At 35.0% G+C, this 20,560-nt stretch overlaps 4 protein-coding genes across 5 annotated transcripts; 3 read left to right on the top strand and 1 right to left on the bottom strand.

The window, feature by feature from the left end:
- Positions 1-458: 458 nt before the first annotated feature.
- Positions 459-2,971, top strand: LOC125212560. Its single transcript, XM_048112766.1, has 2 exons — positions 459-604; positions 1,648-2,971. The coding sequence occupies exons 1-2, from the start codon at positions 530-532 to the stop codon at positions 2,782-2,784; spliced, it is 1,212 nt and encodes a 403-aa protein (XP_047968723.1). The 5' UTR covers positions 459-529; the 3' UTR covers positions 2,785-2,971.
- Positions 2,972-3,534: 563 nt separating this feature from the next.
- LOC125212564 lies at positions 3,535-5,949 on the top strand. Its single transcript, XM_048112769.1, has 7 exons — positions 3,535-4,012; positions 4,124-4,223; positions 4,399-4,494; positions 4,584-4,636; positions 5,250-5,298; positions 5,622-5,669; positions 5,759-5,949. The coding sequence occupies exons 1-7, from the start codon at positions 3,783-3,785 to the stop codon at positions 5,849-5,851; spliced, it is 669 nt and encodes a 222-aa protein (XP_047968726.1). The 5' UTR covers positions 3,535-3,782; the 3' UTR covers positions 5,852-5,949.
- Positions 5,950-6,028: 79 nt separating this feature from the next.
- LOC125212561 (probable protein phosphatase 2C 2) lies at positions 6,029-8,629 on the bottom strand. Its single transcript, XM_048112767.1, has 4 exons — positions 8,253-8,629; positions 7,273-7,443; positions 6,961-7,196; positions 6,029-6,795 (listed from the first exon to the last, which is right to left on the bottom strand). The coding sequence occupies exons 1-4, from the start codon at positions 8,319-8,321 to the stop codon at positions 6,225-6,227; spliced, it is 1,047 nt and encodes a 348-aa protein (XP_047968724.1). The 5' UTR covers positions 8,322-8,629; the 3' UTR covers positions 6,029-6,224.
- A 7,384-nt stretch (positions 8,630-16,013) lies between these two features.
- LOC125214345 (shaggy-related protein kinase alpha-like) lies at positions 16,014-19,888 on the top strand. Of its 2 annotated transcripts, none has more exons than XM_048115336.1 (13): positions 16,014-16,182; positions 16,890-17,080; positions 17,175-17,267; positions 17,362-17,421; positions 17,527-17,799; positions 17,935-18,009; positions 18,086-18,142; positions 18,235-18,375; positions 18,461-18,511; positions 18,673-18,768; positions 18,853-18,936; positions 19,266-19,368; positions 19,465-19,888. In XM_048115336.1, the coding sequence occupies exons 2-13, from the start codon at positions 16,967-16,969 to the stop codon at positions 19,545-19,547; spliced, it is 1,230 nt and encodes a 409-aa protein (XP_047971293.1). In that variant the 5' UTR covers positions 16,014-16,182; positions 16,890-16,966; the 3' UTR covers positions 19,548-19,888. The 2 variants fall into 2 exon arrangements, with proteins under 2 accessions (XP_047971293.1, XP_047971292.1); XM_048115335.1 differs by having other exon boundaries at positions 16,015-16,182; positions 16,886-17,080.
- Positions 19,889-20,560: the final 672 nt, after the last annotated feature.

Raw genomic sequence — 20,560 nt, forward strand, 5'->3', positions numbered from 1 at the left:
TATTTGTACACTAACTTTAGCTATATTATAATTGGTCAGTCAACTTATACTTTTAATGCTGATAGAAATAGAAGTATATCAGTGCGTAACCTTGAAAATTGCTAGATGAAATGATTGATTAGATTTTACTTAATGCAGTTTTCAAATAAAAATTGAATCTTTATCTGTGAATATCGGATTTTGTGATGTTATTGTATTTTTTTAATCGGACTATGAAATGGCCAATGAAAATAATTACATGATACATTAATGAATTTGAACCCAATAGTCACAACTTTTTTACATCAATAAGCAAATACTTGAGCATTTTTTCTATGATTACTTGATAAGTTAACCAATTTAAACATCAATTAGCAATATTGGGCCGGCCCATCCAGTCCACCAAAATTGATACTCATTTTTTGTTTAATTTATCTTCTTCTTCTACCTTTCCTTGTTTCTATTTCCCCCCAAATTTAGCAGCAGCAGGGGCAAATCTCTGTTCTCATCTCTGAGATTTATTTGTTACGATTGAATTATTGATAAATAAATGGTATTCCTGCTCGCCGCCGGGAGAGGCGCTGCTTTTGTTGCAGGCCGCCGATTGCGCACTTGTTTATGCACAGTGAGTTCTCCTCAGCTAAAATAATTGTCGATGCTGCTTGTATTGTTTCCCAACTTTTATGTTGTCCTTTTCAATTTCAGCTTTAGGATGCAAATGCTTCAACTAAGCCACTTGCATCGATAATAATTGGCTGTTCTATGATGAATAATTTGTACTGACGATTATGCTGGTTTTTGTATGGAATTAGCAGAAGAAGAAAATCAAATTAATTAAATAAATTAGTGGTTTTATATACACGATTTGTAGTTGTAAGCATTGGCATTAGAAGTAAGTTTTATGCTAGCAATGAAATTAGCAGAAAAGGGGGAAGAAAAGTAAAGTGATGTTTGAAACTGTTATTACTAACATTAGAAGTATTAGTACTTATTTTTTTTTCTCTATACTAAAAGTTTAGCTTGTGTTTTTATAATGTTGATGCTCTGTAGCAATTTTTCAGCTTTAAGATCAAGTGTTAAAACTGTATTGTGTTGTCGCTTGGTAAATGCCAAGAATGTAGGATACTTTAAAAGAATGTAGAGCAGAATGTTTTGTCGCTTGCATCATCGAACATAAAGGAAAGGGAACTTAATTGAATACTTTTTCATTGCTCCCTCTGTCCGAACATTTGAAACGATCACTTGTTTATCGGTTAATTATTTATACTAACATTTGTATAGAGTAGACAACATTGATCCTACTAGATAGTAGATATGCAGAAACTTGATTCTAGACTCCTCGACGAAAACATTAAAATAGTCACTAGTTCAGTACCGTGTAGTCATTTTTACCCCCTTCCTAGGCGGCTAACATTTGAACAGAGTAGACACCTTGGTCTACTAGAAACGTGGAAACTTGATTAGAGATTCGGTTATTTTGCTGTCTTCAATAGCTATCATGTTCGAGATTTTGTTGGTGCCACAATCTCTTCTATAGCTATGCTGTTGTGGACTGTTTTTGGTGAGGCATTCTCTTTAGTCCCAACAGGATTAATGGTTGCCCTCTTTCTGCGTAGATAGTAGATATATACAAAGATCACTCTTAAAAAAAATTTGGGGTTTCTTCAGGGTCTACATTTGCTTGAGAAGACTGATGATATTGTGCCTTCAAGTTTTAAGTTGCTCCGCTTCAGCTTATATCGTTATGTTCTAAGACCTGGGCATTTTCACACAACAGTTTGTGAATCCATTGATAGTCTACAAAAAGAGACAGAATCAGCTGGTGATGGGGAAAAAGTTAGAGAATCAGCTGAAATTTTCAAAGAATGGGGTTGTAGTGAGAGTGATATATCCAAGATTTTCGAGCGACGTTCGTCTCTACGAAAGATGGACATTCATAACCTTCGATCAAAGCTCGACATACTTTCTCGCTTGGGCGTAAAATCAGCTGACCTTGTAAAAATGATACACTGCCGTCCCCGCTTGCTTAACTGCAGAATCAACATTGATCTGAATGAGCGCCTCGTGTATTTGGAGGGTTTGTTTGGATCGAAGGAGGTACTAGTGAAGGCCATTGTGCGGAATCCTTCTCTACTGACCTATGACTTCCACAACAAAGTGAAACCCGTCATTGCCATGTACGAGTCGTTGGGCCTTAGTAAAAATGACTTGATAACCGTGCTTCTCTCTCGCCCCACTTTGATCCCACGCACTAACCTGAACGAAGAGAAGATAGATTACATCCGGAGAACTGGAGTCTCAGAGCATTCAAAAATGTACAAACACGTGGTATCCATAGTTGCCATATCACGCATGGAGACCATCCATGAGAAGATGATGAATATGGAGAAATACGGGCTTTCGGAGGATGACTATCTTGGCCTCATCGGACGCTCTCCGCTCGTGCTGACTCTATCCGTTGATAAAGTCCAGAGGAACATGACATATATTCTCGGTACAATGAAACTACCAGCCAGCGTGGTAGTTCATAACCCGTTCTTGATCTTCTTCAACCTGGAGAGGGTCTTGAAACCGCGTTTCCAGATAGCATGTAAAATCGAGGATATGGGACTTACTCCCCAGATAAAGGGACCACTGTTGTTGAGAGCGATGAGGATGTCGGATAAAAGATTCACCAAGGCGTTTATATCTTGTCACCCCGAGAGCGTGGCAAAGGAGCTGCTCTCAGCATATAAAGACGCGAAATGCGTGAAAAGGTTAGCTGAGTCCTCGAAGAAGAACTTGCATACAGGATTCCCTTTCTGAATTGTAAAAAGAGAGTTGTAGTATATCTTTAGAACAGCTGTGGATGGTATTTTTCTCACTCTTTCTACTCTTTTCCCCATTGAATCAGTTAGAATAGTTACGTTTACTTTATGTAGCTTTATGTATAACATTTTTCTGTAATTTTAAATATGTGGTGCTAATAATCTTAGATGAGATTAGAAATGCAGTTTCATGTGTATACTTTTTAAGTAAACGATAGGTACTAAGAATAGATGCATTTTTGGGCTTCAAATTGTTACTGTGAAATTCTGAGGCTTAAAAATAATGTTGCATTATTTAAGCCTTCAAAAGTTTATTTTATTTTTAGAGTAGTAGCTTTTATTGGGTATTAAACAAGCTTGTATGGAGTAGAATGTGTTAAAAATAAGTAAATCGTAGACTAGGGAAGACAAAATCAAGATGTGCACATTTTATTTTGAGCTGTTGCGTCATAAAATTTACAGAAGTGTTTAGGTTTAGGTGATGTGAAACTCAATCAAACGAACCCAATTTTCCATGCTTCTGTGATATCCATGAAAATTGAATATCCACACTTGCGCCCACCACACCACATGTCCAATATCCATAGGTTAACATGCGCCTACAAAGGATTTATAATTTCTCTAAAAATAATACTATAATATATGTGGCGGACGGTTCAAATAAATATTGCTAAATTATTTAAGTTTTGTATTTATAAGAGTTTGTGAAGAAAGAAAGAAAGATTCATTTATTGTTATTACTAAGTTTGTGAAGAAAGAAAGAAAGATTCATTTATTGTTATTTTAGTTATAGTAATAGGTAACAGTTTGTGATTGGATGCATTTTTCATTTTTGTTAGAATCCAAAGTGATTCAGACTTCAGATACGGGTTGACCCGCTAGCATATTCGGAGCGACCCGACGAAGAAAAACGCAGCTGAAACTATTCTCTGAAGTCAGAAAACGTTGAAAAATCTCAAAAGGCAGATTGATCGCCGGCGCTTTTTATCATCCCCAATGTCGACGGCTTCAGCAACCGCGGTGGTGGCACTAATCAACCACCACGCCACATACGGCGCGGAGAAGCTCAGGCCGCGCTCTCTATCCTCCCATCTTAATCCATTCGCCAAAAAAGCGCTGCATATCAGCAGATTTTACGCCCCTTCAAACAGGACTTTTCACAAACAGCTTACCGGCGTCAAATTCCGGAGACCTTTCTCCCCCGTTATGGAGTGGCAGGATTGCACGTAACAGATTTCCCCCTTTCTTCTTACTGTTTATGCTTTTCGTTAAAGTAATTTCTTAGTTTGGTGGTGCTATGCGATTGAGTGGAATTGCATAATTTGGTGATGTGAAAGGGTGAAGAAGGAGTTAGATGTCCCGATTTCGGTTGCTTATAAGTGTTACTCTGATCGTGAAGCCATTCCTGAGTGGATGCCGTTCATTTCATCTGTGAAGGTATGTGATTATTCGGGCCTTTTTAGGGTTTTTCTTAAGATTGAAATGTTCTATGTTCGTGTATTTTGGATACAATGAGAATATTGGGTGTGATGAAGATAAGGTTTGAAATTGACTGTGATTCTCTCCAATTGATCTTGAGCTGGTTAAATTGATTCAAAAGTGTCTTTGTTAGATTTTGGAGGATAAACCTGACCTATCAAGATGGGCACTCAAGTATAAAGCATTTGGGCGTGATATAGAGTTTTCTTGGCTTGCTCGAAATATGCAGGTATTCATACCAAAAGGACAAAAGTGTGACTAATTCCATCATCTTCAATGCTTTCTTGGTTGATTTGCCAAATTGGTTCTTTCTTGCAGCCTATACCAAACCAGAAAATCCATTGGAGATCTCTCGAGGGTCTTCCTAATAGGTACGGAGAACTGGCACATCTCGCCTAGTAGTATTCAGATTTTCACAGAGGATATGCTTGACATCTGACTTCTATCTTGCTCACATTCCCATATATTCTGTTTCTGTCTTGAGGCTTTTTATATGAAATCAGTAGTCATTCAGGATTTCTTGAGATTTGCAATTTTTCTCAAGCTTAAAAGATAAGGGGAAGATGTTTTTTTTGTTAAAGCTCTATCATATGCATGAAATCTCTTTGAGATCAGTTGTTTACTTCAGTTCTTTTATGAACATCTAGTTACACGTCAGGTGCACTTTGCATTCCGTGTGTAGTCTATGTGCTTGTCTACATTTACAAAATGGCTGGGGGGGGGGGGGTTGGTTTAGTGGATATGATGGATGAGATGAGATTGACAGGATTAGCAGATGATTAGAGTGTGGCTGCATTATCCATCACGAGCCAAGTCATGCAAATGAAAATTTTGATCAAGTCTAATGATTTTATCAATCATGCCTTATCTCTTAAACCGAACACCCATGTCCTTCAATAAATCTTCATCTTCAAACCTAGTAACTTGGAAAGGCTATTTCTATCCAGCAATGCTTCACACTACGTTTTGTTTGCTTATTTGCAGGGGAGCTGTAAGATTCTTCCCTAAAAGCGCTAGTTCTTGTTTGGTAGAAGTATGTCTTCTTGAGAAATCATCCACTTATTTTCATATTCTATGTTTTATTATATGTTTTTGCAATTCCCAATTATATTTCTCTCTTAGCTTTGTACTGAAATTGATGATAACTTGCTAGTTGCTACTAATCTAATAGACAAACCTATACGATGAGTAGTTCTATAAGCCAGTTCATGACACACATCAACAATGCCTGTTACATCAATTAGTTTTATTTCAAGAAAGAATAGGATTAAGAGGGTTTTTCTACCATTTTTAGAAGCTTAACATCTACTATATTTTGTCACACTAATCTTTCTACTAATCTTTCTTGTACTGCAGCTTACTGTTTCGTATGAAGTTCCACCACTGTTGACTCCAGTGGCATCTGTAAGTATCAAAAAAATCATTTTCCAGTTTGAAGCATTTGTTGTAGCCTGCAAGGAGGTCTACTTATGTCATTGTGCTATGCTGTTTAGGCGCTCCAACCTTTTCTCGAAAGCTTGCTCGGTCGTGGCTTGGAACGGTTTGCGCAGTTCGCTAAAACTTATTCCACTGAATCAACAGCATAGGTACTGAATAATTGTTTGTGCAGATGAGAAGCTAATGAGATACTTGTGTACTTGTAAAGATCAATTCTTGTTGGCAATAGAGTTTTCAATTGTTTCTACACTTGTTCACATATGTTGCCCGTATATACTTCGTACAATTTTAGTTAATAGAATGAATTTGAGATAAATAAAACTATATAGTCAAAAAATTCTTACAACACTCTTATTTTATCAACCCACCAATTATATGTACACCACACCAGTGAAATAATTAGGATACAAAACAGGAAAGAATGTCATAAACAAAACTTCTAAACAGCTCAGAGTGCTGCTCTTCTTGAGGCCACCACTGGTAGCTCTCCTCCCTTAAATAGATGGGCACAAAAACCGGCGATCATCGGTTGCTACCTCCGTCCAAGAAACTCCGGAGGCTGCACAAAGCTTCCGCGGAGAGGCTGCAGCACCTCAGCTTCCTCTGGCGAGTCGAGGGTTGCTCTGTTTGATCCAGAGACGTAAAACAGACGATGATCACTGTAAGATTGTCGAAAGTGTTGAGACGAAGGGCCTCCATGACGAGGTCCTTAGCGCATTGCTCTGGATCGTCGTGCCGTCTGAGCCCCCGACGGACGAGGCTAACGGCTTGCTGGCTAGACAAGACATCCCAGATTCCGTCACATCCGATTATGAGAAACTCGTCATCCTCCGTTAGAGTGATTTGGCGGAATTCAGGCTCTGCAATGAGAGGCGAGGAGGAGCCTCGCGGCAGTTTCATGTCCCAGTCGCCCAGGGCTCGAGTAACGGAGAGAACGCCATTGAGATAGCCGTCATCAATGAATCCACCTAATTCCTCAACACGCCTTCTCTCTGAAGTATAAGTAGGCCGGTGATCTTGAGACATATCGATTGCCTCGCCTTTCCGGCACAGAACTGCTCGGCAGTCTCCCGCATTCGCCACCATTAAAAGCCTGGATCGAAGCAAAGTGTTTCTCAGTTTCTAGATAAAGACAGTTACTATAATCCAACTTCAACAATGTGCATATTGCAAACCATTTAGAAATGTTGTTAAATCGTGACGATAAACATTGTACAACAATCCAATTGATCACGAAGAGTGAAGGACGAAAATGTACCGCCCAACGATGAGAGCTGTCAAAGCAGTAGTTCCAGAAGAAGTGCTCACGCTACTGTCCTCAGCCAATGCCATATCTGCTAGTAGAAATGCTTTCCTCAGGCAATTCTCAACCTCCAATACGAAGTCATCGTCTACTTCAGAAGCTTGTGGGAAATCACCGTCTTCAAAAAAGAATCTCATCGCGTGTTTTTTGACATAAGCCGCGGCCTCAGGCCCTCCATGGCCATCAAAAACCTGCAAAATGCATCAAAACTCAGATGCTGCGCCACAGCAACATCAATGGAAAAGAAAAGGCGAAAAAGCCACTCACCCCATAGAAGGCACTAGGTTCGGGGACTGTGATGAGTGACCCCAAGTGTGCTGACAGATCGTCTATCCTTATGTGTTCGTCTTCCATGTATCTCCGTGGACCAATATCAGCAAAACCACCGGAACGGATGCTTGGGGCAAACAGCACAGGCGTCTCCGGAGATTTAACATCCTTTACACACACACACATACTCGTGAGCAATCAATCGAATAATTTGAGAAAAAATTGCCTAGAGATCATGCTGATTTACAATTAGTAGGATAAAGATTATCAACTTTCAGTAGACAAAAAAGGAGAGGTTGCAGAAAAAAGCATCAGGAATCTGATCTAAAGAAAAAATGATTCCCAGAATTCTACTTAAATCTTCCAATGATCCAGCAACAATATGAAACCCATCATTTATCAATTTTGTGAAATTTCATATACAACAATACACCTTTCTTGACCAAAAAAACTAATCTACTCCCCAAGAATCCAAGTACAGCTTGATATCTTTCCACCAGAAAGATTGAATTTTTTTTTTATCAAGAATCTTTCCATGATCTTTCCCCAAATCTCATAACCATATCTAAAACTCACAACCAATCAAAAATTTTCCCCAGGGGGGATAAATATTCCACCATTCAAGAGCTAAACCTACAACTCAAGCAACAATATAAAACCAATCAATTGTTATTTGTTAAATTTCACAGCAAATTCCACCATATCTACCCAAGAATCCAAGAACAGGCCAGAAATCTTTCCACCAAAAGATTGAATCTTTTTGATCAAGAATCTTTCTTTGTTCTTTTTCCTCAAATCTCATGAATAAATCCAAGACAGGGAATCAATTTTTCCACAGCCAAGCAGAAATGTCCCACAATTCAAGAACCAAACCTATTACTCAACAGATGCATATGCAAGAAAACATATGCCAGCTTAAATCATGAAATCATTTTTATTTTTATTTTTTAAAAAGGAAGTTGAGATAGAAATCTTACAAGTTGAGAAGGAGGCACATCCAACATAGGGAGGCTTGTTCGAACTACCACCTCTGCTTCTGCTCCCATCTTCAATCAGTTACACCACAAGATCGGCTTCCACTCAGCTCTTTCAGACAATTATATTCTTGAAACGATGGAATTTTTCTTCTTACACGAATCTAATATTAACAAAGATTGGATTTTTAGCTTCTGGGGGTTTCTTTGAAGTTCTGTCCGTGTGGAAAAGATGATCAAAACTGTGCCCAAGTTGGCTTGAATCAATACTTATAGCTGGGTGGGGGCTGCTTGAGACCGAGAAACCGGCTGTCAACTTGTGGTGACCGGAAAGTGCCGGTTTAACACTTTCTGTATTACTATGAATATCATGAATTTGATTTTCGTGATTCCTTCAAGACTCGAATCTAGTGGGGTGTTTGATTCGTTTACACTTTTGTGATATCGTTTCTTTTTATAATTATTGTGCTCGTATTTTGTATTTAGTCTTGGGATAATTTTATTCGAAATGAGAATATGTAAGTGGTTTTATTATTGATGAGTGAATTTAGTGTATTTTTAGAAAATTTCTTGTTTCGGGTTAGTTCTAGATCCACTGAATTTATAATGCACACATTTGTTTCAATAAAAAAGATATGGATAACGATTCATGTCTTTCTAAAATCAATACGTTGAGATTTAATTAAATATTTTAAAATAATATAGTTGTGATTTCTTAATATTGAATAATTTTCATTCACATAATTTGTAGTATAAGTAATTTTAAAAAGAGAAAAAGATATAAATAATAAGTACTCTCTTATTTAAGATGGTCATTTTTCCCTTTTTGTTTGTCCCAATCAAAATGACCACTTTCCAATTTTAAAAATAACATCCTCTATCATCTCTTTTCATTAAAATATTCGAATAGGAGTACCTTTTTTCTCTTTACTTTATTCTACCTAATAATCTTTCCTAAAATTGTGTGTCACTCAATATGGCCATCTGGAGTGGGACGGAAGGAATAGTACATACTAATTATTAATCTTTTTAAAATATTTGTACAATTGCAAACTTATATATTCGCAATATGATTATTTTAACAAACTTTTCCAATAAACAAAATAAATGGAGTATATATTGGCGAAAGTAATTATAATAAAATATAAGGAATAATAAAGAATATGAATGCGTGATAGGTTGTGGAACACGCGACGCAAGACAAGAGCCACGTCGAAACTTCGCAGACGGACACGTGCCAGCGTAGTGGGACCCAGACGCGTGACTTTGTATGAACGCGCGAAACCTGTCCGCTTTGACGAAAATAGCCCTTACACCCGTTGACCTGGTTTAATAATGATGTTTTAAAATAATTTCTTTTCTAGAGCTAGTAATAATAATGTTTCAGAGAAGTCAATGCTCCAATTAAGGGGAGTATTATGACTATTTTTTTAATTAATTATTTCGTGAGTTTAGACTTCTTGATTCTCATTGGAAAGAGTCAAAAAACGGCACATTGAAGGCTCATAATATGATCAATATTGGATGGGTCTATTCACACTCTATATCATTTTATATAATTTGGTAAATGTCTTTTTTATCGAATTCTATGATCTGTTCACTGCTCCCTACATTATATTATCAAATACCTAACTCAAATGGAAATATTCTGGCTATTGATTTTTTAGACAAAAGTCTCTACCTACTTCAGCTCTACATTGAAAGTTTTTGTTGCATACAAAATGGAAACTTCTTCCCTAAAAAGGGTCTTCTAGAAGATAATATCTTGGAACTAGATCAAGATTAAAATTTGCAACCACACATCAAGAAATTAATGGGATTTCTTTTTCCATTGTTATGAAACATTTAACTGGCATCCACATGTAGTTCAATTGAATGATAACACGACCTCAATTGAAGGTGGCTGATTTGAGTTTAAACTAATACAGTAGATCACACTACTAATTTGATGGAGTACTATATAGTTTTATCATACTGAGTCATCTTCTTCCATTAGTTTTATCTCCATAAAGCAAAGTTCAAAAGCATCTCTTTTAAAATTGTTGTTTTAGCTCTCCCTATTTGCATCAATCTATAGTGTATCATTTAAAATTAAGTACGGTGTTGGTATTTATCAAAAAGATCAGTATCATCTAAATAAATATTTTATTTCGAGACATCTCTTGTTTCATAAAAGATGACATATTTGAGAATTTTCTAGTAATTAAGATGATGCCAATTTCTTCGTTTTACTCTTGTTACTTTAATTTTCATGTAATATACATTCACTTTTTCAATACACGTGTTATATGGTAGCTAGAAACACTTGAACAACTTAAAACAATTATTTTTCGTTTTCATAAAGTGAATGAACTTTCTCAGTTCAATTGACAAATGTACATATTTTGTGGGTTAGAGAAGTTGCTAAGTTGAATTTACTTTCTTGAGGTGTGTTGGTAGATTGAATTGATTGCCTTAAAAACGTGGAAGTGGATATCAATTTTAACCAAAAAAATAAAAATATGTTTTTGTTGTCAGAGCACGATACGTCAGATTCCATATTCATTGTGCATTTCATTGCACATACGCAATACTTTGTTAGTATTTTTATTTCTTACTCCTATTTATTTTCATTTTCCTTATAAAAACCCTTGAATTTTATGATATGTCGCTTTCATCCCATAAACTAACAAACGTGCATTTGCCACCGTGCCAATATTCGTCATTATTAATAGGAAAAAATTCCATATAAATGAATAAATGATGACACGTCGCCTCTATTATGCTTTGATTATATATGGTGTATTGCTTTTTCTAATGAGATTTTTATGTTTGTGTGTTATCTGGTACAAAGAGATACATTTAGTGTTCGCTTATATTGAGATTTTTAAGTTATGTGTTATCAAGAAGGACAAAAGTAGTACTCATAATCCAGGCATGATGGGAAAGATGTTTCAATACTTAATTCAACGTAAGAAAGTTGGAGGAAGCAATCACTAGCTAGCATGTAAGCCATTACATTCGTTACGAAATTAAGAGTGAGAAAAAATGGAATGCACGAGCTCATAGTGCCACCGCTTTCATAATTAGAATAAAATAATGATTGTAATTAGTTGTGATTGAATTTGAACTCATGTTTTGCATGATACTCTACATCTACGTGACTAAAGGACTAAAAGTATTTTCACATTTAATTCATTTTGATTAAGGATTCGTATTCACTTCATCCTATGTTTATATTATGCGACTCAAATGTTCGTTGAATGTTTGAAAGAAGTGAAATAGAATAACTGTGAAAGTATTGACTTATACGTGCTCAAACTTATTAGAGCATCAAATTATAAGATTAAAGTATGTGAGGGTTTTCGGTTGAGTAGAAATCGAACTCAATCAAAATGAAATTATTTTAAGTAATATGATTTAGTTTAGTGGATATTCCTATATCTATTTCGATTTGATATAACATTAACGTTTTGAATCTTTTGATGGTGCCGACGCTCAGTGATTGTTCTTTCATGTTAGCCACATTGATTTTTAATAATCATTTTACTAAAATACTACTCCCTCCGTTCCATAGTAATGGAGACGTTTCTTTTCGACAAAGAGATTAACGAAAAATTGTGTTAGGCGAGTTAAAGTAAAGAGAGAATAAAGTGGAAAACGAAAAAGATAGAGAAATAAAGAGAGAGAAAAGTAAGAGGGAGTAAAGTAGATGTGGAAAAATGTGTTGACTTTTACTGAAAATGAAAATGACTCTATTACTATGGAATGTACTAAAATGACAAAATGACTCTATTATTATGGAACGGAGAGAGTATTAAAGTAAAATGGCTTTCTTCCTATTTTTCTGAAATGGGCTTATTCCTTATGAAGGTGAATAAGATGGGTTTAGAATGGGCCAGCTCGGCCCAGACTACCTGGCCGAAATTGGGGTTTTCCTAAATTCAATTAGTGTGTATAATATCGCAGATAATGGCAGGTTTAACAACTAATTATTTATTCATATTTTTTTAGCAGAGAAAAGAGGGATAGTGTAAATTGATGATTTTTTGGTTCGAATTTTGGGTACTCTAAAAATTCAAATTTAGAGCGAAAAATATTCTAACTGAGTCAAATATCCCTACCTCATATACTAAATGAAGTAGTTGAATGCTAGTTGTTTATAATTTGAATTGATTATGTACACTTAAACTATATTGTAAGGTACATAGCCAAAATAAATTCAGTCTTATGTTTTGTGACGATGCTAACTATTATATTTTTTATTATATGATAATCATTGCATGCGGCAAAATTAAAGTTTTATTATATTGATTTTGATAAGGACATATAATTAATTAGGTTGATATGAAATGTGTGGTAGTTGATGAGGCTATATGGCCTAAGGTCTATGGCCTATATTAGTGGAGTAGAATATGTCTATATTATAAGTGAATGAATCAATCATTGCATAATACAGCTAAGTTTTCACCAACTAATTGCCAACATATTCTGGAATTATCGTTTTATATGCCATCTCATCTGTACCAAATTAAAATCATAGCTATTTTGTTTTTTTTTTTTTCTGTATATTCATACGTAATCATTTTGATATATTATGCCAAAAAAAAATGTCATCATCCAAAATTATTTTAGTTCAGACGCATAGAACTAATTTTTTTTTATCCAAATATACAAGCTAGTTAGGTATTCATATTTTCACATGATTGCTAATTGTTACGAAATGTTCACATTATTAATTAAACCATGATGTATATACTTCAGCTATTTATAATGTCATTCAATTGCTACTTGTTACGATAACTATGAATTTGTCAATATTGATAAACTATGTTAAATGCTAAAATACTTTACACTTGAAGTATTTATAACTTTTAGTTCATAAACAAAATTATACCTTTAAGGTAGTTCGTGTATATATAAAAGCTGTAGCTTCCTTTTTGCATGTATGCAAAGAGTTAAAAGAAACTCTATAACTATACTACGACATGGTAAAATGTAACATAAAAATTCACGGAGGAGTATATATCGTTAAAAGATGGATTATTGTTATATAATTAAACTTTGATTCAAATTTTGATTGCTTAGTGTATATGTGACCTCAAAGCACCCAATAATATTGGCGCTTCACATTTGGAAGCACGTGCCTTCCCTTAAAGTTTTCATCCCTTTTATTGGTTCATTATTTATCAATATTAGATTAATTTCATCCTAAGTAAAATGTCCCCCTATGGTAGAACAATGGCATTGAATCCGACAATTTTGAAACTTGCACCACCATCTCATCATGAAATAAGTATTCCTTTCATCGATTTCTTCTCCAATATATATCCAATAATTTGGTGTGAATAAATGGATTATAAATATCGATTTCTGGATTTTATCAACGAAAGTATAAGTGACGAAGTTGCTTATGATAGGAAACCCATTAAAAGACTGTACATATTTATGACGGATAAAATCGAGCTAAACCCATAATACTTCTATTCAATATTTTATTTTTATTTCATTTGTTGTATGAAATTTAAAACCAAAACGTACCAATTCTTTATATAAAAAAATTCCGGCCGATTATAATTTTTATTCAAAACCTATTTAATTATGTGAGCATCATGTTATCATTATTTATTTTGTTTACATATTTATATTGTTTAAATACCTCAATATTATTAGTGAAAAATTTAATTTTATAAACTGCATGAAATTGAAAGCTTGATTACCATTATATATTAATGCAAATAAATTAATGTCGAGGTGGGTTAAACTAGAATAATTTTTAGTATAATTTCTCTGTATTTATTAAAACTCAATAAAATGTTTTTTCTTTGAGGATCGAAGAGGAATATAATTATGGAAGATGCGAATATTTTGTAGTAGTACAATTTTGTTACATCTCTTTCTCTAGTAAAGTCATAAGTTAATCACGGTCGTTATTGTTAATGTCGCCAAGACTTATCTTAAATATGGATAACATCAAATTGAAGGCAAATTATTACGATAGGCAAGTTCGGGGTTTAGTTAAAGCAAGGGGCCCACCATATGTAATTATATTTTCATATAAATGTCCCTTATAATAATTATATGAATCATACTATATCTTATACTATGAGATACTATGAATTAAGTGGATTCGCAATTGTCATCATCACTATAGTTTCACGTTAATCTCATTTTTAGGCTTTCAATATAAACAGTAATAATCTATTCGGTTTAAAGTACTCCTATTACTATATTTTATATTAAAAATATATATCATGCATTTAAAGTTAGAGGACGTTGACACTACATATCTAACTCATAATCTCACAATATTAATATGTATTAGTATATCATTTCACCAACTACTTTGTTAGATAAGAGATTATATATGTCTAGTTTGGATGTATATGAATAATATTGGATAAATGATCATGAATAAGGTAGAAAAAAATAAATTCTAAATTAAAAACTCTCTAAATCCTTCTTATTCCTTTTGAAACCAAACAGAACCCACACAAATTGGAATCAAAATTATCTATATGGAACCAAACCCAATTAGCATGCCAAACCAAACATTTGAGTTTGTTTTGGTTTGGATTAATCCTTTCTTATTTTTTTTATTTGATTCTTTACATATTTGTGTTGTGTATTTTAAAATTTAAATGTATGTCACATTGGAGAACTTATAAAATATTCTTATTCTTAAATTTGAGAAAAAAAAAATACTATTCCTATGCATCGAATTTGGTCTAAACCGATTTGCTCCAAACCATTCTAAACTGAATAAGTTTCCCATCCTAAACTGAACGAATTGATAATCTCAAGTTGGGTCGATTCAATTTACAAAGTAGGTTTGAGTTTGTTCATTGCTATTAGAAAAATTTTCACAATATATTTTAAATAAAAAAAATTAAAGATTAAGTGGAGATAATCAGGGTGTAAATCACCTATATTTTTTACGACCATATGTTACTTTGTTATGAACAAAATCATAAAACAAGGATCATAAAACATTAACATTATAAACACATAGAGATGTAAGATGTTGAATGTTGATTATAACATTGATAATACTTAATTGTAGCAACTGTTAGCAGGTTGTGTATGACAGGAAAACAACATGTCAAAGAGTGGTTGCACTAAATCATGATTGCCGCCTTGGACTCACGCGGTTTGTTTTTAGTCTGCCAATTTAGGCTAAACCTAATCCAAAAGAAATCTAATGCACAAAATAATTAATTAAACAATAAGCTGTTTTATTAATTAATCTAGTACGCAATATGGAATGTGAGATAATGTGTGACATGCTTATGTGAAATGTCATTTACAATATTACATGCCGATATTATAGTACTAATTGATAGTAAAATATATCTATATATGTAATGTGGGAGTTGGGCCATAAGATCTAGTTTTTTTGATGAGATATGTTTCAACCGATTTTTTAATCAGAGTTAATAAACCACTGATTATATTTATGACAAAGTTTTAGACTAAAGTAAATACACAAATCGCATGCGTTAAAAGAGTGCTAGAAAAGAGTTTTGAGTCAAACGGCGCCGTTCAATGGATTAGATCGTAGCTCAGGAAGGGGCCAATTAGGGTTTTGAATAAATGCGAAAACGTTAAAATAAAATGTGACTGACATAATAATTTGTTTCGGAAAAGCAAAAGGGTTTGAATGGTCAAAAGCAGAGGTTAAAGTAGAGCTGTAAATTAATTAGAAAATGATTATAATAATATTTATGATAATGAGATTTGATTGCTTTATTATATGCTTTCGGAGTCATTATCGTGTTGACTGACTGACCCCTCCCATCAAATAGCTGGCTGCCTATTCACCTTACCCTCATTCAAACATAATTCTGATAATTTTCAGGCGAAAATCAGCGGAAAAACAGGAATCGTTGATTCGTCGGGATATATTTTTTACGATTTCGGCGGTGGCTGATTCGATTCATTTCATTTTCTTCGGGTGCGTGTTTTTGGATCCGTGAGCTTTAGTTTTATTGTTTTTTTGTGATGCGTCACGGTATGAAAGTCTGAGTAGCTGAATAACTCTGCGTGCTTGGATTTGTGCGTCCCTCTCGTTTAATTTGTTTGAATTTGAGTTTCAATTAAAGGTCTGGGTGCATTTTTTCCGAACTTTAGCTGAAAATTGGTTGTGATTGATTTTGTTCCGTGTGGTTCCTTCTCGTGCTTGTTGTAGGCTTGTTGCAGGGATTTTTTGTGCCTGATTATTCTCGTATTCGTTGGTTTTGCGTTTGTGTTGGAACAAATTGGGAATTGTTTGGGAAGTTTCGTAAATTTGGTTTTTCTGGACTTTGTAATAGATGTCTTACTTCGTAGATCTCGATCTGATGCTACCGACCGGTTTTTTTCCGTTGTGTCTATGGAAGCTGCTGGGGAATTTTCAGCGTTGTAATATTAGAGATGCTCTGTACTTTTGAGTTACATTTGAGGTGTTGGTTCTGTGTTTATGAGTGTCTGTTTAGCTTCATTGTTCATCTATTTAGTACTACTACTTCATACACAAATATCCTTTTAAGTGGTGGATGTAGCTGTGTTGTTGTTGTTTGATGCAATTATTCTCAATTTTCGTTAGGTGTTTTGGGTGGAATTGTTGCAATTTCTACCTTGATGAAGATTTTGCTTAACCTTAGTTGGATTTCTTGCAGATAGGTTCTGGGCCTGCTTCTTTATCTTAGCCGGGCATAACTGGTGAGAAAGCCTGCCTCGATTGTTACTATTAAAAGTGAATGGCCTCAATTAGTGTAGCTCCTCCGAACGGTGTAAGAGATCCTGGTCGAAAGCCTGGTGGACTGGATAAGCTGCCAGATGAGATGAATGAGATGAAACTCAAGGATGACAAGGTACAAATAATTACAATAAAGTAGTCATTCTGTATGTTGTCACAAGCTGTTGCTTATAGATGTGCTAACTGCTAATTCTAACCCTATGTGATAGGATATGGAACCGGTTTACGTAGATGGTAATGGAACAGAAACTGGTCATATAATTGTGACCACAATCGGGGGCAAAAATGGCCAACCAAAACAGGTTAAATTCGATACTCAGTATTTGCATTATACTACTAGATTTGCTAAGTTTGTTATTTTCCTATTTATATATTATTCAATCCTTGTTTTTTCAGACAATCAGTTATATGGCCGAGCGTATTGTGGGGCAGGGATCTTTTGGAGTAGTGTTTCAGGTACTGTCTGCTGTGATGCCTTCTCCTTGCCCAGTGCAAGGAAAAACAATAGTTTCCATGCATTCGCAAATCAGAACACTTATTTATGCTAATGTTCTCTTTCAGGCCAAATGTCTTGAAACAGGTGAAACTGTTGCCATAAAAAAGGTTCTTCAAGATAAGAGGTACAAGAACAGAGAGCTGCAAACCATGCGTCTCCTGGACCACCCCAATGTTGTGTCTTTGAAGCATTGTTTCTTCTCAACCACTGAGAAGGATGAGCTTTTTCTTAACTTGGTGCTGGAATATGTTCCTGAGACTGTTCATAGGGTTATTAGACATTATAACAAGATGAGTCAGAGGATGCCAATGATATATGTTAAGCTTTATGCTTATCAGGTATACTTTGTCCCACTTGCATTGTATTGTTAGATTTCTACAAATGCCTGGATATTCTTTTTCAAATTTAAGTAGTTATGACTTTTTTCATAGGCTGAATCTTTTCTCTAAACCTAAATTGTCTTTTCATGGCAGATTTTCCGAGCACTTGCATATATCCATGGCAGTGTTGGAGTGTGCCACAGGGATATTAAACCACAAAATTTGTTGGTAAGTTTATTTTCAATTTAATGCATATGATAGCAAGTACTAACAAACAACTTACTTTTCAACCTACTGTCTACAGGTTAATCCACACACCCATCAGGTGAAGTTATGTGATTTTGGAAGTGCAAAAGTACTGGTGAGCACCATACCTTTCCCCTCCCTCTGTGAAGGCATCTTTAGGCTTCTTAACCTAGTAAGGTTATTTATGTTATTTGACTCAATATGTAGGTCAAAGGAGAACCAAACATTTCCTATATATGTTCGAGGTACTATCGTGCTCCTGAACTCATATTCGGTGCAACAGAATATACTACTGCCATTGACATCTGGTCTGCTGGATGCGTCTTGGCCGAATTACTGCTTGGACAGGTTGGTGACTGAACTACCATTTTCCTTCAACTGATTCTTGACGATGCTCTTAATTTGCTAAACAGAAGTTACATTTCTATTTCAGCCCCTTTTCCCTGGTGAAAGTGGAGTTGATCAGCTTGTTGAAATCATTAAGGTAATCATGGTTGATCTTTACTATGTTAATACTCCGTAGTACATTTACTTTGAAGCACCTGGCCTTCCATCTGTTAGATCACATTCATATTGCATTCACTGTCCATTATGGTTTATGTCTAAGCTAATGAATATGAATTTTAAACACTTCTTTGTATGTAGGTACTGGGTACCCCAACAAGGGAGGAGATTAAATGCATGAACCCCAATTACACTGAATTCAAATTCCCCCAAATTAAAGCTCACCCATGGCACAAGGTAATGACATTTAACTTCAATTTGTGTCGATGATGATGGTTTATGTACTTCTTGCATAGTTTGACAAACTTTTCTCATCTGCAGATCTTTCACAAGCGGATGCCACCTGAGGCCGTTGATGTTGTTTCAAGGCTACTGCAGTATTCTCCAAACCTGCGGTGCACTGCGGTGAGCATTACTTTATTTCATTACTTTATTTCCTGAATACAACCTTGTGCATTTACTGAAACATTGCCAATAAGCATGATTCATCCTGGAAGTGTGACCCCGAGTATATGATATTTTTGAAATTTTTGAAAGACATTGGCCTTTGCATGTGGTTTAAGTTTCTTTCGTAACAATTTCCTATCCATATACGACACTGCTAATTATTGTTCTCAATTGAGTTGAAAGTGAAGAGGATATTATTGGATCGTCAAGATTCTCTTTCATTTCTATGGAAAGTGTTGAAAATCATTCTCATAATCATCTGCAATGTTTGTTTTTTTATAATACAGTTGGAGGCGTTAGTCCATCCATTCTTTGATGAGTTGCGCGATCCGAATGTTAGACTACCTAATGGGCGGTTTGTTCCGCCATTATTCAACTTTAAGCCACATGGTTAGTCATCCTTCGTGCTATATCCAGTTTTCATCTCCCTAATGGTGTGGTATACGTAACTGTATCTAACTCGTTCCTCCCGGTTCCATTAATCAGAGCTCAAGGGCGTCCCAGCAGAGTTATTGGGGAAGCTGATCCCTGAGCATGCAAGAAAGCAATGCGCGTTCCTTGGATTGTAATATGTAAAGTGCTACTACTACTACTACTACTACTACTTTGAGACTTGAAATATGTTTCTAACCTCATTGAAGCGATGACCTCTCTCCCCTTTCTTCTCTTGGTATTCAGGTTTCTTGTATTTATTAAAATTTGATTGTAGCAGAGAACAAGAAGGTTTTATTATGTACCTGACCATTTTTTTTGTTTTTATTATGATCGACGAAACTGTAATAGTTGAAGTGAAGAAGCTTACTTGTGTTGTGTTGCCCTTGGCGCTCTGAGAGGTCGCTTTACTTTTGCTGTTGTAAATGTATATATATGAAGAGAAAATACTTGGATTAAATTAGTTTAGCTTTTTCTATCGCCTGCCTGGTTCACAAGAAGAATTTTTTTGGTTCATGGGATGATGAATCACCAAAGTAAATCCACATTAATGTATTTTTATCTGAAAAAAATTGATTTTCTATCTATTTTCTGTTACAATTTGGTACTCCCTTTGTCTCACGTTACTTGAGGCGTTTCTAAAAAATTAGCATTGGGCGAGGATAATTGCTTCCTCTATTCTGCTTACTATAGTAGGAGCAGTACTCTAATCATTTCAACCGTATCTTGTTACACTCTATATTACCTAAAGCGAAATTGTTATCACAATTGAAACTATATTTAATATGGACTGGATCAAATTATCCATATTTGACAGTGCATATGTAAAACAACAAATCTTTTGAAATAAACTAGTAGGCCCTACTACTAGTTTATTGTTTGAAATACTAACCTTTTGAAGAACATGTAGACGGTTCAAAAAATCTTTTGGATTTGACAAATTTTGCATGGAAATCAGTGGCGCTCTGACATTTATTGTTTGAAATAGTTGTTTGACCAAATATCAAGTAGTTGCCGACTAGTTGAAATAAACTAGTAGGCCTTACTACTTAGTAATTAAGTGAAAAAAAAATAATTTCAACCTATTCGTAATGACGTGTCACTGATTTTCATACAAATATTTTGAAATCTAAGGATTTTTGTCCAGCTT

Source organism: Salvia hispanica, chromosome 3 (assembly GCF_023119035.1).
Source record: "Salvia hispanica cultivar TCC Black 2014 chromosome 3, UniMelb_Shisp_WGS_1.0, whole genome shotgun sequence".
Lineage (NCBI taxonomy): Eukaryota > Viridiplantae > Streptophyta > Magnoliopsida > Lamiales > Lamiaceae > Salvia > Salvia hispanica.